Raw genomic sequence first — 20,892 nt, forward strand, 5'->3', positions numbered from 1 at the left:
TTGTATGTTAGAGAGTAGTTGTACCTGCAAGTGATAAATCTCTTTCCTTTTACCTTCCATTACTGTGAATGCCACACTTTGTCTGAAAGAAAATACAACTTACCAGTTACCCTGGAGTCCCTTGTTCTTCATTGCTTAATGGGGCAACAGTGACTGATTTCAAATTTCTTTGTCTGCTTGAATTATAGAAAATGATTATCTTGTATTTGGCTGTATTGTTGTTGTTTTTTGTACTTATGGTCATGCTTAAAACCGAAAATGTTTATATTTTATCTAGAGTACATCAGATGGAGAGGTTCAATCATATAGTAAAATTGTGAATTTGTCTGAATACAGTATGTTGCAGTTAGGTGGAAATATGATGCACTTTCTAATTTTATATTTGAGTAGCTCTTATTTTCTGGCCTACATTTATATTGACTCTCATATTATGGATATTTGAATGAAATCTGGCCTTTTACTTAAGATTGTGATGACAACAATACTGAGTTTTGTCTATGAGGATGTTAATTCTTCTGGGACACTGAGAACTGATTAAATACAAATATGTATTCTTTGGATGGTAATCTGGTGAGGTGATTATTTCCTGTTAAATGTTGCCATTGAAAGTAATGTTGCAGGGATTCTGCTCAGGAACAGAACTATGCTTGGGACAATAGAACGTCAGTATATAGGGGACTGAGTCACCATACCACATCAGTATCTATGAGTCGGAGTCCAACTAGCTATTGTGCCTGACTTGAACTCCTAACCTTTCCAGAGAGGCAAGTGATTCGGCACCCCCACACTCTTGACCCACTCGGGGATCTCAGTAACAGGACACACCCTTTCACTCTCTCACATGTACTTGTCCACAATAAGATAACAAAGAGACAGGAAGGAAGTTTACAATGTTTAGTTAAACTGTTGTGCTCCAAGTTACAAAAATGTGCCACAATTAGAAAACAAATACATATCAATAATATGAGCTTGGTTAATGAACCGTATACCATTAAAAGACCTGTCATGTTATCCCCTCCCATACTACTGAAGCAAATTGGTTATATAGTATAGATCTCTAGGTTTAGTTGCGGACCCCTTACCTTAGCATGCATAGGTTAGTGTTCTGCATCCGATCTGACGCTGCACTCTTGTCTCAGGACCTTTGCTATGTGTGTATTTTCAGAACCGCCGTCCTTAGTTGTATGACAAGATATGCGTATTCATAAACAGGAGCTGCATTTCTTTCTTATGTTTAGGTGCTAGTGTCTGACCAGAGAGAATAACAAAGAGAAATGTTGTTTGACCTTGCCTAGACTAAATCCCAGGAAAAGAATAAAATACAACAACATGTGCTGGTTCCATGTGAAAATATTATGTGGCATAAATGCAAGCATATTATTTAGTAATGTGTGCAAAACCAAAGCGACCTAAAACGTGCATGATTAGGCTAACAAAGGGAAAGCGATAATGGGCCATATGTGAAACACATGACCGTACTGCTTAAGTATTATAATGGTTGGGCTACATTGACCTGGTTGGCCAAAAGTCTCCTCAGATTTGAGTCACAAAAATGTGTATCTAGAGGAGAAAACCTTGGTCTAATCCCGTGCTATGGAACTTTTTAGAACCCTGGTCCAAATTTTAGAACAAACTTTTGCAACCTATCTGAATTTATTGGATATGAGTCAGGCAATTTTCTAATGCACTTAAGCATGACCTAATAGCACACTGTCATTTACAGACAGCACATTTTCCATTGAAATGGCCACTAAATTTGCACAGATATTCCGTTTTACTGATAAAACTATATTGCAAACAAATAATGTGTGGAAATCTAGTTTCAGTGAATATTAATCATTTGTGCATCATCAAGTGAAGTTTCTTGATGTGTTTTGATCCTATTAAAATGTTTGTTTCCATCACAATTCAGAACTAAGGGTGGGCGGCCAGCTACGCTCCGTGCACGGAGTGCGCGTAGTGCCGTCTCCTACGCATTTTGCATAGCGGGCATAGCCAGGCGGCACTACGCGCGCTCCGCAGACGGTGCGTAGCCGGCCGCCACCCGCCTCCCTCCCGCCCTCCCTAAATATTTAAATAAAAGGATTGAAAGGTTTTAAAAACACTTACCTTGTCCGCCGCGTCACCGGGGCTCCCTCTCCCGTCCCTGGATTCGCGCCGCCGCCATTTCGGATACTAATGCGCATGCGCGGGCACCCGCGCATGCGCATTTCTCATGAGAAATGCGCATGCACGGGCACCCGCGCATGCGCATTAGTATCCGAAATGGCGGCGGCGCGAATCCAGGGATGGGAGAGGGAGCCCCGGGGACGCGGCGGACAAGGTAAGTGTTTTTAAAACCTTTCAATCCTTTTATTTAAATATTTAGGGAGGGCGGGAGGGAGGCGGGCGGCGCGTAGTGGGGCTACGCGGAGTGCGCGGGTGGGCGTAGTTTTGCGCCCACTTCGCATAGCTCCGCGGAGCCCCACTCCGCACACTACGCAAATATTAATTTATCTGTTCCTAACTGCTGAATAAGTACAGGTCATTTTCAGAAATGTACACTTTGTTGTCTTACAAAAAATTACATCTTACAGCCTTTCCTATAACACTCTGCCACATAATGCAGTTTAATTTTCTTTCTCTGACTGCACAGTGAGAGGAATTTGTAAACACTAATCCCCATAATAAAAAAAATAAGCAGCAAGTTGTCAGATAACATAACCTTACATTTGGCCTCTGTCTTTGAAGTGCAGCAAATGTGACAGGATAAATACAGAACTTAAAGTCATCGTTATTTATTTCATGGACTTTCACAACCCAATGGTGGGTTGCGGCCCACGCTGTGAGAAACACTGGTCTAAATTATATTCTGTTAAATTACCACACTATCTACGTAATTGATATTATGGTCACAAACTAAGGGCCTGATTTAGATATCTGCAAATGGGTTACCTCGTCACAACGGGGATGGAGTTTCCCACCCGCTGATATGTAAATCAGGCCCCTAGACTAATTATTACTGATGTGGTTAGATGACTGTATCAATGAAAATGAGAAGATGACATCATTGTTAGCTGACTGTACTGGTAGTGTGAATACCCTTGAGCAGGTTTTTTTTATGTGCAGATAATTGTAACGATGTGTGTTATTAGAAATGTTATGCTGTCTTTCTCTATATGAAGGCCGCATTTGTTAAGCTAAATAGAGAAATTCTAAAGGTTATTTTAGAAACCATGAAATAACAATGAATCAGTTGTATTGACTCATATCCTTTTATGAAGGCACCTTTGCATTGGTTTGTTATATTATGGATTGGAAGAAAATATAGTTATATCTCAGAAGGTTAAACAAGTGCTTTGCTGCCAAATTTGTTTCATCTTTACATCAAAGGCATGGTATGAAATCTTTAAATTACACAAATGAAGATCCTCGTTTAGATACTAAGTCTATTCCTATTTTATTATTCGTAGAAAGGGTGATTCTTTATAAATCACAAATCCACCAAAAAGGGTCTGCATAATCTGTTAAATCAGTTTTGCTAGGTATTAAAAAAAACTATTGAAAACAAAACTGATTGTTAATAATCCAGTTCAGTGGAAGCGGTGCATTGCTGTTATGTAATAGGAAATTGGTTGTAAACAAGAGGTCCCATAACTGAATGCTATAGATGGCATGTGTTTAGTGCATCTCTGTATGAGGCATAATTTTAAGGTCACACTAATAAAGAAATTCTGTCAAGGAGAGAACATCTAGTCAAGAGACAGATTTGTATTAACCCTTCCAAAAAGCATTTTAACTCCTAATCGTAAAAATGTTACAATTAGAAATAAACAATTTGGGTAAGCAGGACACAGCACATCTGTTTGTAGGTGTTAATTGAAGTTGGGTACAACGACCCCATCAGCCAACCTCTCAGCTCCACAGCCAAGCTTCACTGCTGGCTTCCACAGACCGGATTCCAACAGTAGAACTAACTCTGTTGCTCTGAGATGGAGAAACCTACTAAGAAAAAGAAAACTTAAATGAAAACATATCACAAAGACATTGACCTAGATATAACATTGAGGCTGCTAGATTTCGGAATATGATTATGCATTGTGAATTTCAAGCATGGTCTAAAGAAAAAGTAGGATTTTCTGGAACTGGTGCCCTTGCCTATCTTAACTGCTTGAAGCAACATTTTTATACTGTGCCAGATAATATACTGAAGGCAGAAATTGCATTAATAAAAAAACAATATTGGTAATACACTAGAATTACTGGATTGTCAAAGTTCCTGAAGACAAATTAAAGACATGGTATCTGGAGATATCGTGAAAAAGCATATTTTGAATGAATTCACTTATTTATTTTCAAATTGTATATGAGATTTTTGCAGTTTTATTAAAATTTGAGATTATACATGTTACTTGTTATAAATGTTACTGCGAGGTGGGGATGGAGTCAGATTCTTCATATAAGTGACCATGTAGTGAAGAAGGAAGGTAGAATATTGAGCTCTTTCTTGTCACACTCTTTGTTCTGTAGATCTAAAAACAACTGGTTTAAACATACATTAGTGAAGACCCAGACTAAATCTATGAAAGATACTATATATCTCTGTATTTCAACAGAAAGTAGTAACTATACCCATCTCTAAGTAGGGAGGTAAGGCATGGCTTCAGAGGATGACATATCGTGCTATGGCAGTGTAGGAGCATCATTAATGGATTTTGTTTAATTATTTTTTTAAATGGTACATTTGTTTAGGCTGTTCGGAATATAATATATGTGAAATGTAATTTTAACAAATATAAAAATATATTTTTTTCTTTGTCTTACAGTCAAGTAATGATAGCTTAGTTTGCTATTATAGTTGTTGTATATGATCAATGAATTGTTTTTATCCAACAAAACTTATTTTTGACTGACCATATTTTACTTTATAAGGAACGGGAGCAGCTGCAAGAAAAATTACTAAGGCACGAAGAACAAATTGAAAGAATTTCCACAAAATCTCAAAGCACTTTGGTTGACAGAGAAAGGTAGGTTAGCTCCTGTGTATTTTAAGGTGTTAGTAAATGTCTTGTACTTGTTTCCCAGTGTGTGCACAACCGACAAATTACTGTTACCTTATTTGTTTTGAAAATCTACCCGAAACCAAAGTTGCTACAGATAGAAATGAGAAGGGATCTTCTCAAGCATATTTTTCTAACATTGTGTAGCCTTCCATCATTGCTGTATGCCAATTGCAATGCAAATATTGACCTACCACCAAAAAGTCTTCAGGATATATTGAACAACGAAGAAGCATTATTACTTTCTAAAAAAAAAGTACTTTTAGTGTAATTTAAAATTCATATTTCACTTCTGGCAAAAAAACATTTTAAGGTAGACCTCGTCAAACATTAGTTAGATTAATGAAGGGTCCTGCAAAATGTAAATACTGTGATATTTTATCTAGTGTGTGTTCACTGTCTCGCCTCCTCAGTGATTCTGTGTGATATGTTGATTGGAATTTTGTGCATGTCTTTAACTGGGATATTGGTTGCTAGGCTAGAGAGTATTCCTATTTTGATCAGAAGATCCGCTGCTTCTGGTGTGATGACCTTGCCTCCTGTAAACTTCAAAATAATAAATAAGAAGCTTTGTATTATGTAGTGTCTGTTCGCGAAGTTTGAAAGTGCTGGGGCATAAGACCAAACCCTGAATTTGGCTTAATGAGTGAACATTTATCAGATACACTGGTATCCCCACTACTTTGAACATGCACAGTGAGTTGAATCGGAGAAGTGATACTGACACCTGTCAGATAAAGCCTTTACCTCTGCCTTTGAGTCATAGAGCTGCAACTAAATGGAGGCATTTCCATCTACACAGGATAGTGCTTTTATTGGAGGGGGGCTGAAATACATAAATATTTATGCCAAGCTCACACAGCACTGAGTAGCCAGTTTTTAAAGGTGCCTTATTTGGTAGAGAAACTTAGTGCCCACCGTCCACCTCCCTGTTGATTACTCTGTCAGCATGGCCCTCCCCCCCCAGACTCCGTCATAGAGAAGAAAAGTAAAATTATAAACTTGTTTTATTATTATTTTATTTATCCTGTGTGCACTGCTAAAGATCAGTGGGGCGTTGCTCCTCTGCCTTAATGGAGGAGCCACCTCTGCATATCCTAAAATATCAGATCACAGCATAGCCCATGTTGTGCACTGACCTAACACACCAACCTGGACTTCAGAGGGGGCATACAGCCTTGAATTCTTGTAGGTATATGAGGTGGCAATGCAGAAGGGACAGGGTGTGTGTACTGGTAGACTGTCTTCCTGTTTGCCAGAAGGAAGGTCCCCTGGAATCAGAGGGGAGAGGGTTTCTAGGGGACATGCACGCCACCAGACTCCCTCTGCTTCACTTTCTGGGCCTTTACTGCAGCAGCAGTCAGTTGACTTTTTTTCTGGACTGTCAAATCATCATGTTACACATTTGAGGGGATAACCACCTTTTAAGAGGCTTATAGTTCATACCTACATCTAGCTCTTGTCCTTCTCCCTTACCGGACTTTTATTGCACCCTTCAGACTCAGATCAGAAAAGATGCTGGACTAATAATATTTCTTAGCAGTTTTTCAATTGAATTGTATCGTCTTGGTATAAATAAAATTCCACGATCACAGTCTAGCAGGATGTACTGTCGTTTGACTCGTTGATCAACAGGAGCCCTTTTAAAGTTTCGTGTTTTTGTCTAATAAGACCTTCAGCCACTTTGAGCTAGGATTATATGTCGTTGGTGGTGAGCAGCAGAAAGGTCTGCTATTCTTTCTAAAACTCTCCCTGTACACGAAACCTTTGGGACCTAAGGGCCATTTAATTTTATACACAAGAATCACACAGGTCAGCATCAAATACCATTAAATAAGTTTCTTCTGTGCTTTTAGGTGTGTCTGATTGGTGCTCGTTAGCTGTCTGAGGTTTAAGTGATATCCGTTCTATCAAGGGCTAACCAACATTGCCAAAATGTAGAAACTATTCTTATTTGCCATTCACTGGACGCCACAGATGGAGTGGTTTATACTGGCAGTGGCTATCTTTCAAATACATGGCTCGCTTGCAGTAAGCTAGAGTCTGGATAAGACTGAGGGTCATAACTTCTCAGGCTCCAATGTGTCATTTTCTGCAAGCAGCCACTCCTGCAGTAACCCCATTAATAAGTCTCGCCTGAGCCAGCGCATGCGCTGCCCAAGCGAGACATTTAGTGAGTGGGCTTTTAAAAGTCCTACTATGGCTGGCATAGAGCGTGCAGTTATGCGCACAATGACAAGCAGACGCGCCATATGACTTTCCTTTCTTGTCATGGTGCGCGCACATCGCACACCACTCGCCAGCCTGCTTTCATTTGCCGTCACGCGCGTGCACCACTCGCGTCCTTTTTTTTTTTTTTTTCTTTTAGCGTGCGCTCACACAACTCCCGCTTGTTAGCTGTATTCATGCCCTCACCCTCATGTGTGCGCACACGTGCGCACCACTCGCGGGCCGCACTTGTATTTCAGTGCTTGTATTTTCAGTTTGTTGTTCGCCGACTAGTTGCCCGGTCTCAGTGTCTGTATCGACCTCCTTTTGATCCTGTACAGCTGTTCAGCCTGTTTAAAGCAGGGGGTCACACCGGTCGCAAAACTCAACTTTGAAAACTTGTAAAATGTGAGCACGCAATTTCACACCGCCGTGCGTGCCCCCAGGGCTCCTTTCAGAGAAAAGCCTCATTCACCGGAACAAGCATTAATTTCTTAACTTTTCTATGAGCGGTACATATACCAGAACCTACAGCCAATAGAGTTGTAGTATATTGTGGTTCATTTGCGACGATGACAGAAGGACGGCCAACTAGTTGAAATAATTTTCCTTTGCCCTGAGTGCCTTCTTGGTAGTTTATTGCTACCACTTATTTTTAGCAAGTACCATTAATTTGTCTTTTACGAACATCTTTCATTTACAGTGCTTGGAAAGGGCAAGAGTGCAGTATAACACGTGCTTAATACGAAAAAAAGATGTTTACAGAAAGTTTGCAAATCTGATAAATAATAAAATTAAGAAGAATAAAATCCATTGCATGTTTGTTCTTTCTGTAATCGGGGCAAGTACTATTTGCATTTAGTCAAAATATGGAGCAAGTAGCTTGCGTACTATTTTACAGTTTTCTTTAAATACGGTAAAACATGGAGAGAGTGCATTTCCCCGGTTTTGTAAGGCGAAAGAAGCTCGAGAGAAATCAGCTGGGTTCATCCCACACGAGGAGCAAAAGTAGGGTAAAATAAGTGTATTTATTTTAATAAAAAGTTGTTGGTAGACTAGTAATTCTTTCTTGAAACCTCTAGGACCTGCGTGCAATAATTTATATGAAAAAGCACGTTTGCTCCATGTTCGCCGTGGTACACAAATAGCCACCATGGAAAGTGGCAAAACGTATTTGTGCCCTTTCGAGGCATAAAAGCAGCGAAGTGCTGCAAACTGACTTTCCTTTTCTCTTACCAGTGAATGTTTATTTTCTGTGGCTCAAGGTGTATACGATGAATGCCGCATTGATAGTTGTTTTTATCTTTGTCAGTATCTGCAGTGCCCAATGATTTTTTTTGTCATTCTATGTAATGGACATGATCCGGAGACATCGTAGTGTTTTTCAAAAGTGCAGTTACCAAACAAGCACAGCCGGAGTACACTATTGTTCTAGATATGTTGTTTAAAAAAAATGGCCGAATAAAAGTTCAAGGAGGCTGTTACTTCCTAGTAGGTCACAGTATGTGACGTAATATCAGCAGAGTTGTTGTACTTGTATCACAAGTAAACAATAGCTGTGCCTAAGGCTCTACCACCCACAATGAAAGAGATGGCTCAGCACTAATATAAAACATTTCTGCAAAATGATGCACTAACAACAAAAGTTACACACTAGAAACGGCCTGACTACATATATAGGTCTAGGTTTAAAAAAATAATTCAAACAATAAAATGCCAACTACAGTACATTGCTGTATATCCGTAACAAAGAGAACCACCATACACGTGTTTTGCACATTAAGAGAATTAAGTTTACACTGCTTGGCTCGGTGGGTCAAACAACCTTGTGGCAATGGAATGGTCTCTGCCATCGGGTGGGGCAGAGGTCAGAATGCCAACAGCTGGAAAAGTCTTCCAAGGAAAGAGAGAGCTGCAGGTTTCCTCAGGCCTCCATCATTCCTCAGTGATTTATTCTGATCCACAAGGAGTTCTCCATCCAGGAATGGCTCAGCTGGTGACGTCATCTCAGTGCAAGGCATACATTAAGAATTGGAAGTAGCAGATGTTTAAATACTGTGGGGATGCAGTGCAAGGTGTGCAACTCCTTTTGCATGACATACATCTTCGACTTCAGTGTTGCTAGTGGTCATTCCATCTCAGAAAATCGTGTTTAACTGCACATGATCGCTACCAGCGGTGTGCGTTTCCTGTCAAAGGCTGTGCCTGATTCAGATCAGTAGGTGGTAGTGAAGGTTTTAGCTTCTTAGATTCTGCCATTTTTTTAAACAGATTATCACAAGATCCTTTGACTCTGTCCAGAGTGCTAGGTGATTAGAACTCTAAAAAATGCAAACAAATACACCATCTGGGAGTACATATTCCACAAGTGTTGCACACCATTCAATAATCTACATCCCTAATCACAGAGAATAATTGTCAGCATAAAATATTCATTCCCATATGCATGTGCCTGAACTCAACACATCCCCAACATATACAGCCCACCCACCTTAATCCAAATACCATTTTTCCATAGAACCACTAAGCATCCTATACATAAACAATCTTATTACAGAACAACGGTTTAGCAAACATGGTGGCTATGGTTCAGATTCTGACGCATGAAACTTCATTTGTCTTCAGCATTGCCTTTCCTTTAGCCCTCGTTCGAATCACCATCACTTTTGACCAGTTGATGTAAAGTTGCTAGAAAGAGCAGTCACACTTTTAGTGCATAATTTTGATGAGGCCTCCGACTAATTTGAATCTTTTTTCATTTCTTTTCCCAAAATTCGAATGGTAGCTTGTTTTCTATTTACCGCTTTAGAACGGCAAGCTTCTGCTGCGAAAGAGGAGAACGATGAGAGGTGCACATAGCGCACCAGCAAAAAAAACATAATTTTGCCAGACTTCCCATCAAGTAATTGAACATCATTTGGTCCATCCAATTGCAGAGGTATACGTTAAAGTGCAGTGCCATCCAATCAAGATCCATGTCCAATCTCAATGACACATGAGTGCCATCTACATGATGTAAATCTGGAAGCCAGAAGGCTGGGTAGTTAGGCCGAAAAGGATTAACTAGTGGAGGGTGAAGCAGGGGCTGGGGGCATGGAACATCAGGAACTGACACGGAGCATCATACCCTCTACTGGAGATATGTGCTTGGATTTAAAATACTATGGCAATATTTCGAAACTTTGAGCTCCTCCAAATACATTATTGTGGAATAGATTTAGACCCCCAGACTCAACACAATGAATACTTTCTGCAGACTCCCAGCAAACTAAGATAACGGTTGGATGATGTGTCTTATTTAATTACAGTTGACAGAAATATTAGGAGTGAATGGAACAGAAGCGATGGCATGGATGTGAGGTGCACAGTGTACTAGATTCTTGTATGGGGATGCGAAGATGAGCCAAACGTATGCAACTGCACTTCTGAATTTTGAAATCCAAAGGTTAAAAGCATTCCTAGCACAAACGTCACAACTACTGATTAGGTGGAGACAATCCAACATCAAACAGATCTAAAACAAAAATACAATTCTCTGTACTCACACGAGTCCGCTGATTACTAATATCTCATTCTAGGACTCCAAAATGTTGCACAATCTACTTCCGAATGAATCAACTACCTAGCATACGATCCGAAAACATTACTGACCGGTAGCAATGGCACTCCAGTGTTCACGAAAAAGTGGAGAACCATGGCTACTGTGGCTGGGATTAAATAGAACATGGCTCCTGGCACGCCACTCTATCACTTAACACATGATGCAAATAGAGCAGTCATAAGATGTTAAGAGTGTGTGGGCATGCCAGTGGGGAAAATGTACTGCATTGCTAAACACTTATAAGGTCCCAAAAGCGAGACCTATTGGCTATGCCAATGCTTGTTTTTCAGCTCGCCATAGGGTCAATGGGATTAGCTGACTCCACCCTGTGACAAGTTGCCGAGTGGAACCCCTGATTAGAGTAAGCACCGAAGCGAGAATTATCGAGTCCGCTGACCAAGGTCCACGACCCTGCCTTTGTTCTGTCCGGCAGCCCTGGACCCCGCGCCTGGCTCTCGCTTGTGGGGCCCGCCACTGTTCGGAGGGGGCCCCCCCCCCATTGAGCGCCGGCCCGTTCTGTGCCGGTGGGGCCATCGTTGGGAGCCTCCGGAGGTCTGTAAAGTCCTACATTTGGGAACTGTTTGGGGGCCCGCGGTGGAGTGCAGGGCGGCGAAACTCACAAAATGGCTACCAACAACGCAGGGGGTGATCCGCTCTGCACCGACGAACCTTGCTGGCCGGATTGCGCGGAGGCCTGGGCGTGTGCTCGAGCGCCCACGCTCGGAGATGTCCTGGACGCCTTGATGTCCTTGTACGCTGTCTTGGCCCCCGGTGCTTCTACCGACCCTATGCGGCCCGCCGCCATTTTGGGTCGTCGCTCTTTCATGCACCCATATCGTCCTGATGCCTCCATTGCTTTGCCCCCTTCGGCTGCGCCAGGAGTTGCTGTCGCTGTTTTTCGGCCGCTTGATGGGCCGGTGGCTTTTGAACCTCCGCTTTCTCACCGCCCGGACTTCGAGGACTTGCACACGACGCGGAGATCCGCTCCTTCCCGGACAATTGGGAACTATGGTGGGCCGCTGTTTGCTCCCGCTTCGATGGATTCGAGCTTTTGTCCTGGTGGGGTACCTTTGCATTGTCGAACTGCGAAACTGGACTCCGGCTTGCTTTTGCTTGCCCTGTCGTTGCTGCTACAATTGACTTGCTTCATTGACTTTTTGTATTCCATTAGTATGGTGGCTCTCCCTACTCTACATCACTGCCGTAACCCTGGTCAACATTACGATTATTCTGTGCTGGGTGGCCCGCTCCATGTTATCCTTTATTGGGTTGGTTTCGTGATTAGGAAGGGCTGGGGGTAAGTTGCAAGACACTGATAGACTGCTGGTTTACCTGTCCGTTGCACTGATGCTTGTACTCCCGACATTGTGAAACGTTAAAATTTCCCCCCCTCCCCCCCCCCTGTGGGTTTTTGCTGTCTGTGAAGGTGTAGCATTGATTTGATAATTATTCATTTGCTGGTCGGGTGGGGTCGTAGCCGAGTGTGTTTGTTCATATCCTCTGGCTCCTCCCTCACATCTTATTTTTGTTTCATATTCTCTTTCCTCCTTCTTTTTGTCTCCTTATTCTACTTTCTTCTTTACTATATTTCGGGTTTCGGATTAGGGCGACAGGCACGCTGTTTGGAGGGTTGGCCGTAGCCTTCTGCAGGGGTGCGGGGTGGGACGGGTGGGCGGGGTCTTTCAGATGTTTCTTTTTTGGTTCTATGGCCCTCTTCTATCCCTTTATAGCGGTGCCGCTTCTGTCCTCACTTCTCTGGCATGAGTGGGTTGGGGTCTGTCGCTATGCCACTTTTGTCTGTTTCGATGCTCTGTCGCGACTGCCATACCCTTCTTCTCGCCGGCTCTCTACTTTCTTCTGTATTATTAGCCGCGGGATGCCTGGCCCGGGGTGGCGCCCATCTTGCACGATTGTGTTTCTCCTTTTATATTTCTTTATTTCCTTTTCTTTTTTCATTTTTTCGTATATTTTAGATCAGACGGGGGGTCGGGTGGTGTTCCTCTTGGGTAGGTTTTAGCACTCCGTGCTTAAGTTGTTTGCACTGTTTATTGGATTTTGTGTGTACGGCGTTGATATTAATACACAGCCATTGAATGCTCGCATATCCTGTTTTCACTTCCCGATTATATTTCTTAGAGAGCCTGTATCCTCCTACATGGCTTGTTCCACGTAAAACTCGCTTTATTGTATGACACTGGATCCTTTCTTCCTGCTGTAAGACTGTGCCCTCTCACGTCCTGCTATATAGTGGTTAAGTTTGCAAATAAATCCTGCAGTGATATGTTGACTGGGTGGGCACTGACTGGCGCGGAATGAAGTATAGTGTTTATGTATCCTGCCTATAATGTTCAACGCACAAATCCTAACTATTGCTGCTCTTTTAGTTGATACTATGTCGTATGGCTCGCCCTTTCGGTTGTCTGGTCTGAATGTATGACACCTCTTTAAATTTATAAAATGAAACCTCCGTTATTCTTCTTATGTCTGCTGCTAATACACCGTAGCACTCTTATTTTTAGCTTTTCCACATAGTAAGACGATCTGGAATGTTGTTGATTGTCATAGCGGCCGGCCCGTAGTGGTTGTAGGCAGACGCTGTGTAATATGCATAAGATAAATAAAGGTTTTCAAAAAAAAAAAAAAAAAAAAAAAGAACGCTTGTCTTTTTTCTGTCTCTCTATTCTAGGGGCTTTGAGGTTTAAAGACGGGGGTTGAGCCCATTGTTAGGTGTATTGGTTTTTCTTAGGGGGAAAAAAGGTTTTTTTTTCTGTTTGAATCACAATTGGCTCAAATCCTCGGTTGTTGCTAACGATGGGGGGAAGGTTCTAGGGCAGAGCGGGGGAAACCAGCTTATTCCATCACAAGGACCTAGGTGCTGTTGCTTTATAAGGGGGGTGAAGGGGTTTGGGGGATTGGGGTGGGGGAGTCTTGGGTGTGAAGGGTGGGGGGAGGTAGAGGATGGGGAAAGGTGGCAGGGCAGGGGATCATTGAAGTTTTGGAATCATGTTATAGTCATGGTATTGTTATTGTTATTAGTAGGTTCTGTGCTATGCTAGAATTTGTGACTAAAAAGGATAATGGTTCACAGTGGAGATTAGGTCTTTTTTTTTAGCTCAAATGGGGCAGGGTAAATTGCGTTTAAATTCATGGAATATATGTGGCCTCAATGATGGTAAAAAACAGGCTTTGTTTTCTAAAATTATCCATACTATGCAATTGGATGTCTTGTGTCTACAGTGAGACGCACATACCCTGGGTTAAACAAGAGTGGCTGAAAGTCCCTGGCTATGATTTAATTGCTTATTCTCGACTGACATCTATCATCGGAGGGGTGGCCATCCTGCTGAAGCGTGGGGTCGGGTTTTGTAAAAAGTTCGAGAGGATAGAGCAGGCAGATGGGTCTTAGTTGAAATAGTGTTTAATAGTAGATCCCTAACCATCTGCACGATATATATCGGTCAAATGTAGATGATCCAGAAGTGATTAAATGCTTGAACCTAGAATTAGCAGCATGGCCACATCAAATGTTTGTCTGTGGGGATATGAATATTAACCTGCCTGGAAATTTCAATTTAGCAGGGGCCCAAAAGTATATCGGTAGGAAACCCAGGGTTTTCAAGGCCCTTCAGACCTTAATTCAAGAACATTGTTTGATTGATCTTTGGTATAGAAATAATAAAGACAAAGATGGGTATACATATTATTCTGCCCCCCCATAATAAAATGGTCTGACTGGACTATGTTTTTATGTCTGATCAGGTGGCGGAGGTGGCTTCCATCTCAGTTTCCCCAATAATTCTATCTGACCACAATCCTCTGACTGTAGATTTTCCTCTGTTCCGTCGGGCCAGTGCTCCTAGACATTCACATTAGGAAGAAAATTATTGTTGGATCAGGCCTTTCAGGATCACATGAGAAAGTGTCTAATCGAATTTTTAAACAGTAATAGGAGTACTGCATCTGACTGTATAGTCTGGGATACACTCAAGGCCGCTGTGCTCGGGGAGATCAAGAGCTTTGCAGCCTTCCGATGGAAGACTATGCAGGAGCAGATTAAGGGCCGTGTGGAGGAGCTTAGAGTGGCAGAGATGGACTTAACACGCAATATCAAGGATGGCCTTAACATAGATCAGAGTCAGCAGTCTGTTGCCATAAAAAGTCTAAAATTCTGGAATTCTTTGGGTAGCACTTGGCCTCTAACTATTTGCAGTATCGTACAATGATGTATGAATATTCTCGCCAAAAGGCTTCAACAGAAAAGCCTGTTAAATAGTATTCCCAGGATCAGCAGGGCAATTTTCAGGATACGCAGGAGGGGTTTATGGGTGTGTTACAAAGTTTTATACTGTGCTCTACACGGAAGATAATCTCAGCCCTCAAACTGAGTCTCTGGCTCAGGACTTCCTTCAGGATATTGACACCCTGAAAGTTACAACGGAGCAGAATGAGGCTCTTTCCGCCCCAATTATGTGGGATAAGGTCAAGCTGGCAATAAAATTGTTGGCTAACGGAAAGGCCGCTCGTCCCGACGCCATTCCTTTAGCTATTTTATACGGTGTTCTGTCTAGAGATCCGCTAGGACATCTTATCAGTTTATAGGGCAGCACAGGGGGGGTTATACCCGATTCATGGCGTCAAACCACGATTGTCCTTTTTAAGAATAAAGATAAGCCCAAGATAAACCCCTCATCTTTCTGACCAATCTCCCTGATAAACACCGATAGTAAAATATACTCTAAAATTCTATCTACTAGACTTGCGGAGGTTATTACCCTGCTAGTTTCTCTATGCCAGCACGGGTTTATCCCGGGCAGGGACACGGCTGACCATGTTCGGCGGGTCATCGCAGTACTGGATTGGGTTCAGGTTACTGGCTCTCCCGTCAGAGTTTTTACGGGCAGTTCTCCGCTGGAAGGGCTTCAGCACCAAATTTATTCAGGCCGTTCAGGCATTGTATACCTCCCCAGCTGCAACACTTTGCATTTCTGGTCAGGAGTCAGCGTCTTTTAACATCAGCAGGGGCACCAGGCAAGGGTGTCCCTGCTCGCCCTTGCTCTTTGCTCTGTACATTGATCCTTTCCTTAGCAAAATTGAAGGGAACCTGGATATCCTGCCGATTAGGGTCAATGCCACAGAGTATAAGATGCTGGCTTATGCGGACGATATCGTAGTTTTAATCAGTGATGTTGGCTTAGCCTTTTCTGCCTTAAAGACTCTTGCTGAACAGTTTGGCCTTTTGTCAGGTTACAGGTTGAATGTCTCAAAAACGCAGGTCATTCAATCAACCGCTATGCGCTCTTCCGAAGCTCCTGTTGTCATGGAAGCAACATATCTGGGGTCACAATCACTGAATTTGTAGACAACAACCTTGCGACAAGCATTGTACCCGTGAGGGATATCGCTGGCGGAGACTAAACACATGGTTTCCCTCAATGCAGACGATGCGCTGGTGTATCTGCAACAGCTGGCTTATCCAGCGCTCATTTGGCTTAATGATACTCATGTTTTTGGTGAGGTGTCTCAGCTAAGTGTGAACCCAGCTAAATCCCAAATCTTCCCATTGGGACTGTTGATGGGGATTCCGGTCGACAGGTTTCCGGAGGTGGGTGACGACAGATGTCCGTTATTTGGGGGTTCATTTGACCCATACGGCCGATGCCTTCCTGTCCCTTAATGTGGGTGGGGTGGTGGACAGTCTCAGAACCTCGATAAGATTTTGAAGGACACTACCCCTCTTCCTTATGGGTAGGATTGCTCTTGTAAAGATGATAATTTTAGCAAGCTGTCTATATGTCCTCCACAGCACTTTCTATACACTATTTTCATGCCTTGGATACTTTGATTGTTGACCTCCTTTAGGGTGACAGGCGTCGTCATGTTAAACTTGCCACATTGAGGAGGACATGGGAACAGCGTGTGGCTTGAAGTTCCACATCTGGAGCTTTATTATATGGCAACCCAGTTACAACATGCCATCCATTGGCTCAACCTGGAAGATAACTGGAAGAATCAACTTCTGTGAGGCACCTATGGGGGAGGTCGCTGCCCGTTCTCCTCATGTATTTTGACCGGTGGCAGGTGCGTGGGAGGATGGTCCGTAGAGTCTCCAGCAGGTTCCTCATTCCTTGACATTCCATGTGGGTACTGCAACCTTTTCTGCAGATTGCCGGTTCTATGTCGGTCCGGATATGGGGGCTGGAGGCTGTAAGGTGCTAGGTGATCTCTAGCCCGAGGAGGCTGTGGTCTTCATCTCTTTAGGCTCGGGTCAATACCTCCAGTATATTAAAATTTCAGCCATGGCTCAGGAGGTGTCGCCTTCCTTCTCTGATAAACCACCTCGCTCCAGTACATTGACTACGCTGCTTGATGTGGGCCGGGCCGTCTTGTAATTTTCCACCTACTCAAGGCTCTCGGGGATGGCCTACCATCGGAGGTGCTCCTGATTCAGACCAAATGAGAGACCATTATTGGGGAACCAGTACCACCTAAGTCTTGGTTGAAAGTGCATGATGTAGTAAGGATAGTCCGTTCCAATGTACGGTTTAAACTTATACATTACAATTTCATACACCAAACCTACCTTACTCTACAGGTCCTGCATAGTATCTATGCCACTCGCTCGGTGAATTGCCCCCAATGCGGCCTCACGGTGGGATGTACAGTTAGAGATTAGTCAGATATGTATTGGGTTTGCTCCCCTCCCCTCCCAATAGGAAACTAAGCAGGAAATTAGGAAATTTGTTCTGCTTGGTCGAATACTGACAAAAAGGTGCATATAAATAGCATGGCTTAGTCCGACGCCCCCACGTATGCAGCACGATTGAAAGATGTTTGAGTGGGCGATTACGGAAGAGGAGCGAATGAGGCACATCTGTAGAGATTTGAGGATGATCTGCGGACTTGGTCAGCTATGCTAACCTACTTGAAAGAGTCCCAGGATTTGGAGGCATCTGTTGATGAGGCTTTGAAGAATGGTGCCTTTGCATACAGGATGAGGGATTGCGATTGAGGGAGACCTGGGATATGGGTCGATATGCCGTGACCAGATGGAGCCTACTTGTTGTGATCCCATGTTGAAAATAGTGTAGAGACTTGGCACGAGAGTGGATGAGGGGGTTTGGGGGTTTAATTTTGTTATGTTGAATCCAGGGACCCTTGGACTATAGACTTTTTCCTTCCGGTGTCAAGGTTTATATAACCACCAATGTCAGTTTGTATTTTTCAGATGAGGGTTTGTTTGGCCCTGGATACCCGAGGGGGAAAATGGCAGGATGCTTACTACAAGATTATTCCTCTGTAATGTCTAAGTGGTATCTCTGTAAACCAATAAAGTTTATTTTTTATTTCAAAATGTAGTGAGGTATAGATATATCAGTTAGTCTGCCGATACAGGACCCCTGGTCATTTTGAGCCCTCTTTTTCTACGTCTGGGACAGTGTTGATCCTCATTACTGCCTAGGTCCTTTCATGTTTCATAACTGGGGCTAATGATGCTCATCACTGACGGGGTTATTGAAGATCAATGAAACACTGTCCCATTTATGGTTATTAATACGTGCACCATTGTTACTCATCATTGCTCTAAGGCTTTAACACTCCTTAGTATGTAGGACCAATGAGACTCATTACTGCTTGAAGCCACTGATTCTTCTTAATGCTTATGTTTACCAATGCACATTATTGCTTGAGAACATTAGTATTCATTACTGCCTAGGGGTATTGAAGTTAATTTCTGCCTGTGACCAAGGGCCGTTGAGATCCAATGCAGTCTGATGCCATTGTATTTTATTACCATGTGGGCCCGTTGAGAGTCATTAGAAGATGGGACCATTGATGCTAATCGGTGCTTGGGGGAAATGAGGGCGATTGGTGCTTTTGTATTTGGACTACAACCACATTTCCCCTTGAATTTTAGTGAAGGCCTAAATTAAGGTGTATTCTAGGTATAATGAAAATCCTAACAATACAGAACATTCATGATATTAAGGTTACATTGCTACATTCACCAGTGAATGTATGTTGTTTTATGTTATGTAGTAAAGCAACTATTGTCCCCACCTCTCAAGCTTAGCTGTACCTACATTAGCTAACATTTTTTAGCTTCACATTCAGTATTGCATTGTGAAAACACTCTGTACTATTGGCATCACTATAGCCTCATGAACCTCTCGCACATCTGTTTCTTCCCTATACTACCAGCCCTGTAGCACTTCATGTTGTGCCCTCTGTTCCACATTTGCTAAGGATTGCTTTCACCACCAGGTATGACTTACAGATGAGCATATGCTCTGTGCCCCCTCCACACCTATATCATCGTACTTTGAAATACCATAGTTGTTCTCTGTCACAACTCCCTTGATTTACCTCTCCTACCACAACAGCTTCAGGGTGTTGGAAAGTGGGTTATTGGTAGGGGAAAGTATGCACTTGCCACTAGTAATCAGGCCACTAACATGGTATAGGGTTCAATAAAGGTCTCAGTAAGTCAGCCCTTGCTCAACCCTTGGAAGCTGACAGTGAGCAGTCAGGCCTAACTTAAGAGAAAGGAGTGCAAAGCATTTAAAACACCAATACATTGAATAAGTAAGACACAACACACAATAAAAATCCCACACCAATTCATAAAAATAGGAAATATATTTTTATGAACAAATGGATACCAAACCTACAAAAATCCAGCGCAACTCTGGGACATCTGTTAGCTCTTGACCAGGACAAAGGCAAAGTTTGAGCCCTGGTTCTCCCAACTACAAGAAGTGCTTCCTGTATGTCTCCTTGTAGGTACAAAGTGTTCCAATCACCAATCCAAAGATCCAGAATCTCCTAGATTGTCTATGGGATGTCTGGCCCACTATTCTCACTATGCACCTAACCAAATCCTTAAAAGTCGACTGGATGCACTCCAGGCTGTACACTCTAGGTAGAGATGATGCAGATGAGCTCTGTTCACCTGTAGCGTGCATGGATTCCACTCCTTAATATCTTCTTAAAGCAATTCACAGTCCCCAGTGCTGTAGTACCAGACTGTTCATCACCACCCCCTTTTCTGAATCGTTTTTGGCCACTATAGGTGTGGCAGGGTATACTCAGACATGAGTCCCTTGCTCACTGCTCCATCAGGATTCAAGCAAGCCGGGCCGACGAGGCTGAAATGCCAGAAACCGGTCCCCGGTAGCTTGTCTCCTTTCTGGTGAAGAATTGGCTTGGTAGTTTGGTCTGCCCTGTTCCCATGATGCACTGGGCCAGGGACAGACTAATTTGCATATAGCCAGGTTCTGAGCTGGGATGGGGCAGTGAGCTAAATAACGGTGATGGATCAAGCCCTGATCTTTGGACTGGGTAAGAGTGGTCTGCTTAATTCAGACACTCTGTTCATCACCACCCCCTTTTCTGAATCGTAGTACCAGATTGTGCAGCAGGTGCAATCATTCAGAGTGCAGGCCTTTGGGTGCAGACCCAGATTCCAGCAGGACAGTCCTTCTTTTCCTTGCTGCTTCAAGCAGCAGATCTGAGAGACTATGCAGCTCTTACTTATATATTCAGTGTTCTGTGGTAACACGCATGGGGCACCTCTGTCCAATGAGATACTGGGTGCAACCTAAATGCATGACAACTTCCTTCAAAGTGTGCCATCTTCTTGTCCTACAAAGCACCTCACTTCCAAAATCCAACATTGATGATTTCTCTCTACCGTACTAAGAGCTAGCTAAATCAACCATAATTGTGGTTCATTTCTATTAGCTCTCCTCACCCTGACCTCTGTAAATTCAAGGCCTAAGCCTGAAATCTGGCTGGGGCACAGAATGTGGGGGTAGGTATGCCTGGAATGACTTACTGATCTGCTTGCTCTCTCTCTCTCAGCTCAGTTTGATTTACCCAGCCTCCTCTGCAGGACCGATCCTCCCCAGCTGCAGAGCTCCCTCCATCAGAAAACCTATGCTCCCGTTAGGTTACTGCTTACAAATTGCAAGCAGTCTGGCTAAGCCTATTAAGCTGACCAATAAGATGTCACTAGAAGGCTGGATTTTGGCTTACAGAAGAGAA

The 20,892-nt window shown here is 43.0% G+C and overlaps 1 protein-coding gene across 3 annotated transcripts in view; it reads left to right on the forward strand.

Annotated features, from left to right (window-relative positions):
* The window catches only part of MYZAP (myocardial zonula adherens protein), a 465,570-nt gene that overhangs the window by 281,244 nt on the left and 163,434 nt on the right, over positions 1-20,892 (forward strand). For all 3 annotated transcript variants that reach the window (XM_078684913.1, XM_078684911.1, XM_078684912.1), the window contains exon 10: positions 4,912-5,006. In XM_078684913.1, coding sequence (XP_078541039.1) covers positions 4,912-5,006 — 95 coding nt within the window. The remainder of the gene's footprint in view (positions 1-4,911; positions 5,007-20,892) is intronic.

Source organism: Lissotriton helveticus, chromosome 3_2 (assembly GCF_964261635.1).
Source record: "Lissotriton helveticus chromosome 3_2, aLisHel1.1, whole genome shotgun sequence".
NCBI classification, from domain to species: Eukaryota; Metazoa; Chordata; class Amphibia; order Caudata; family Salamandridae; genus Lissotriton; species Lissotriton helveticus.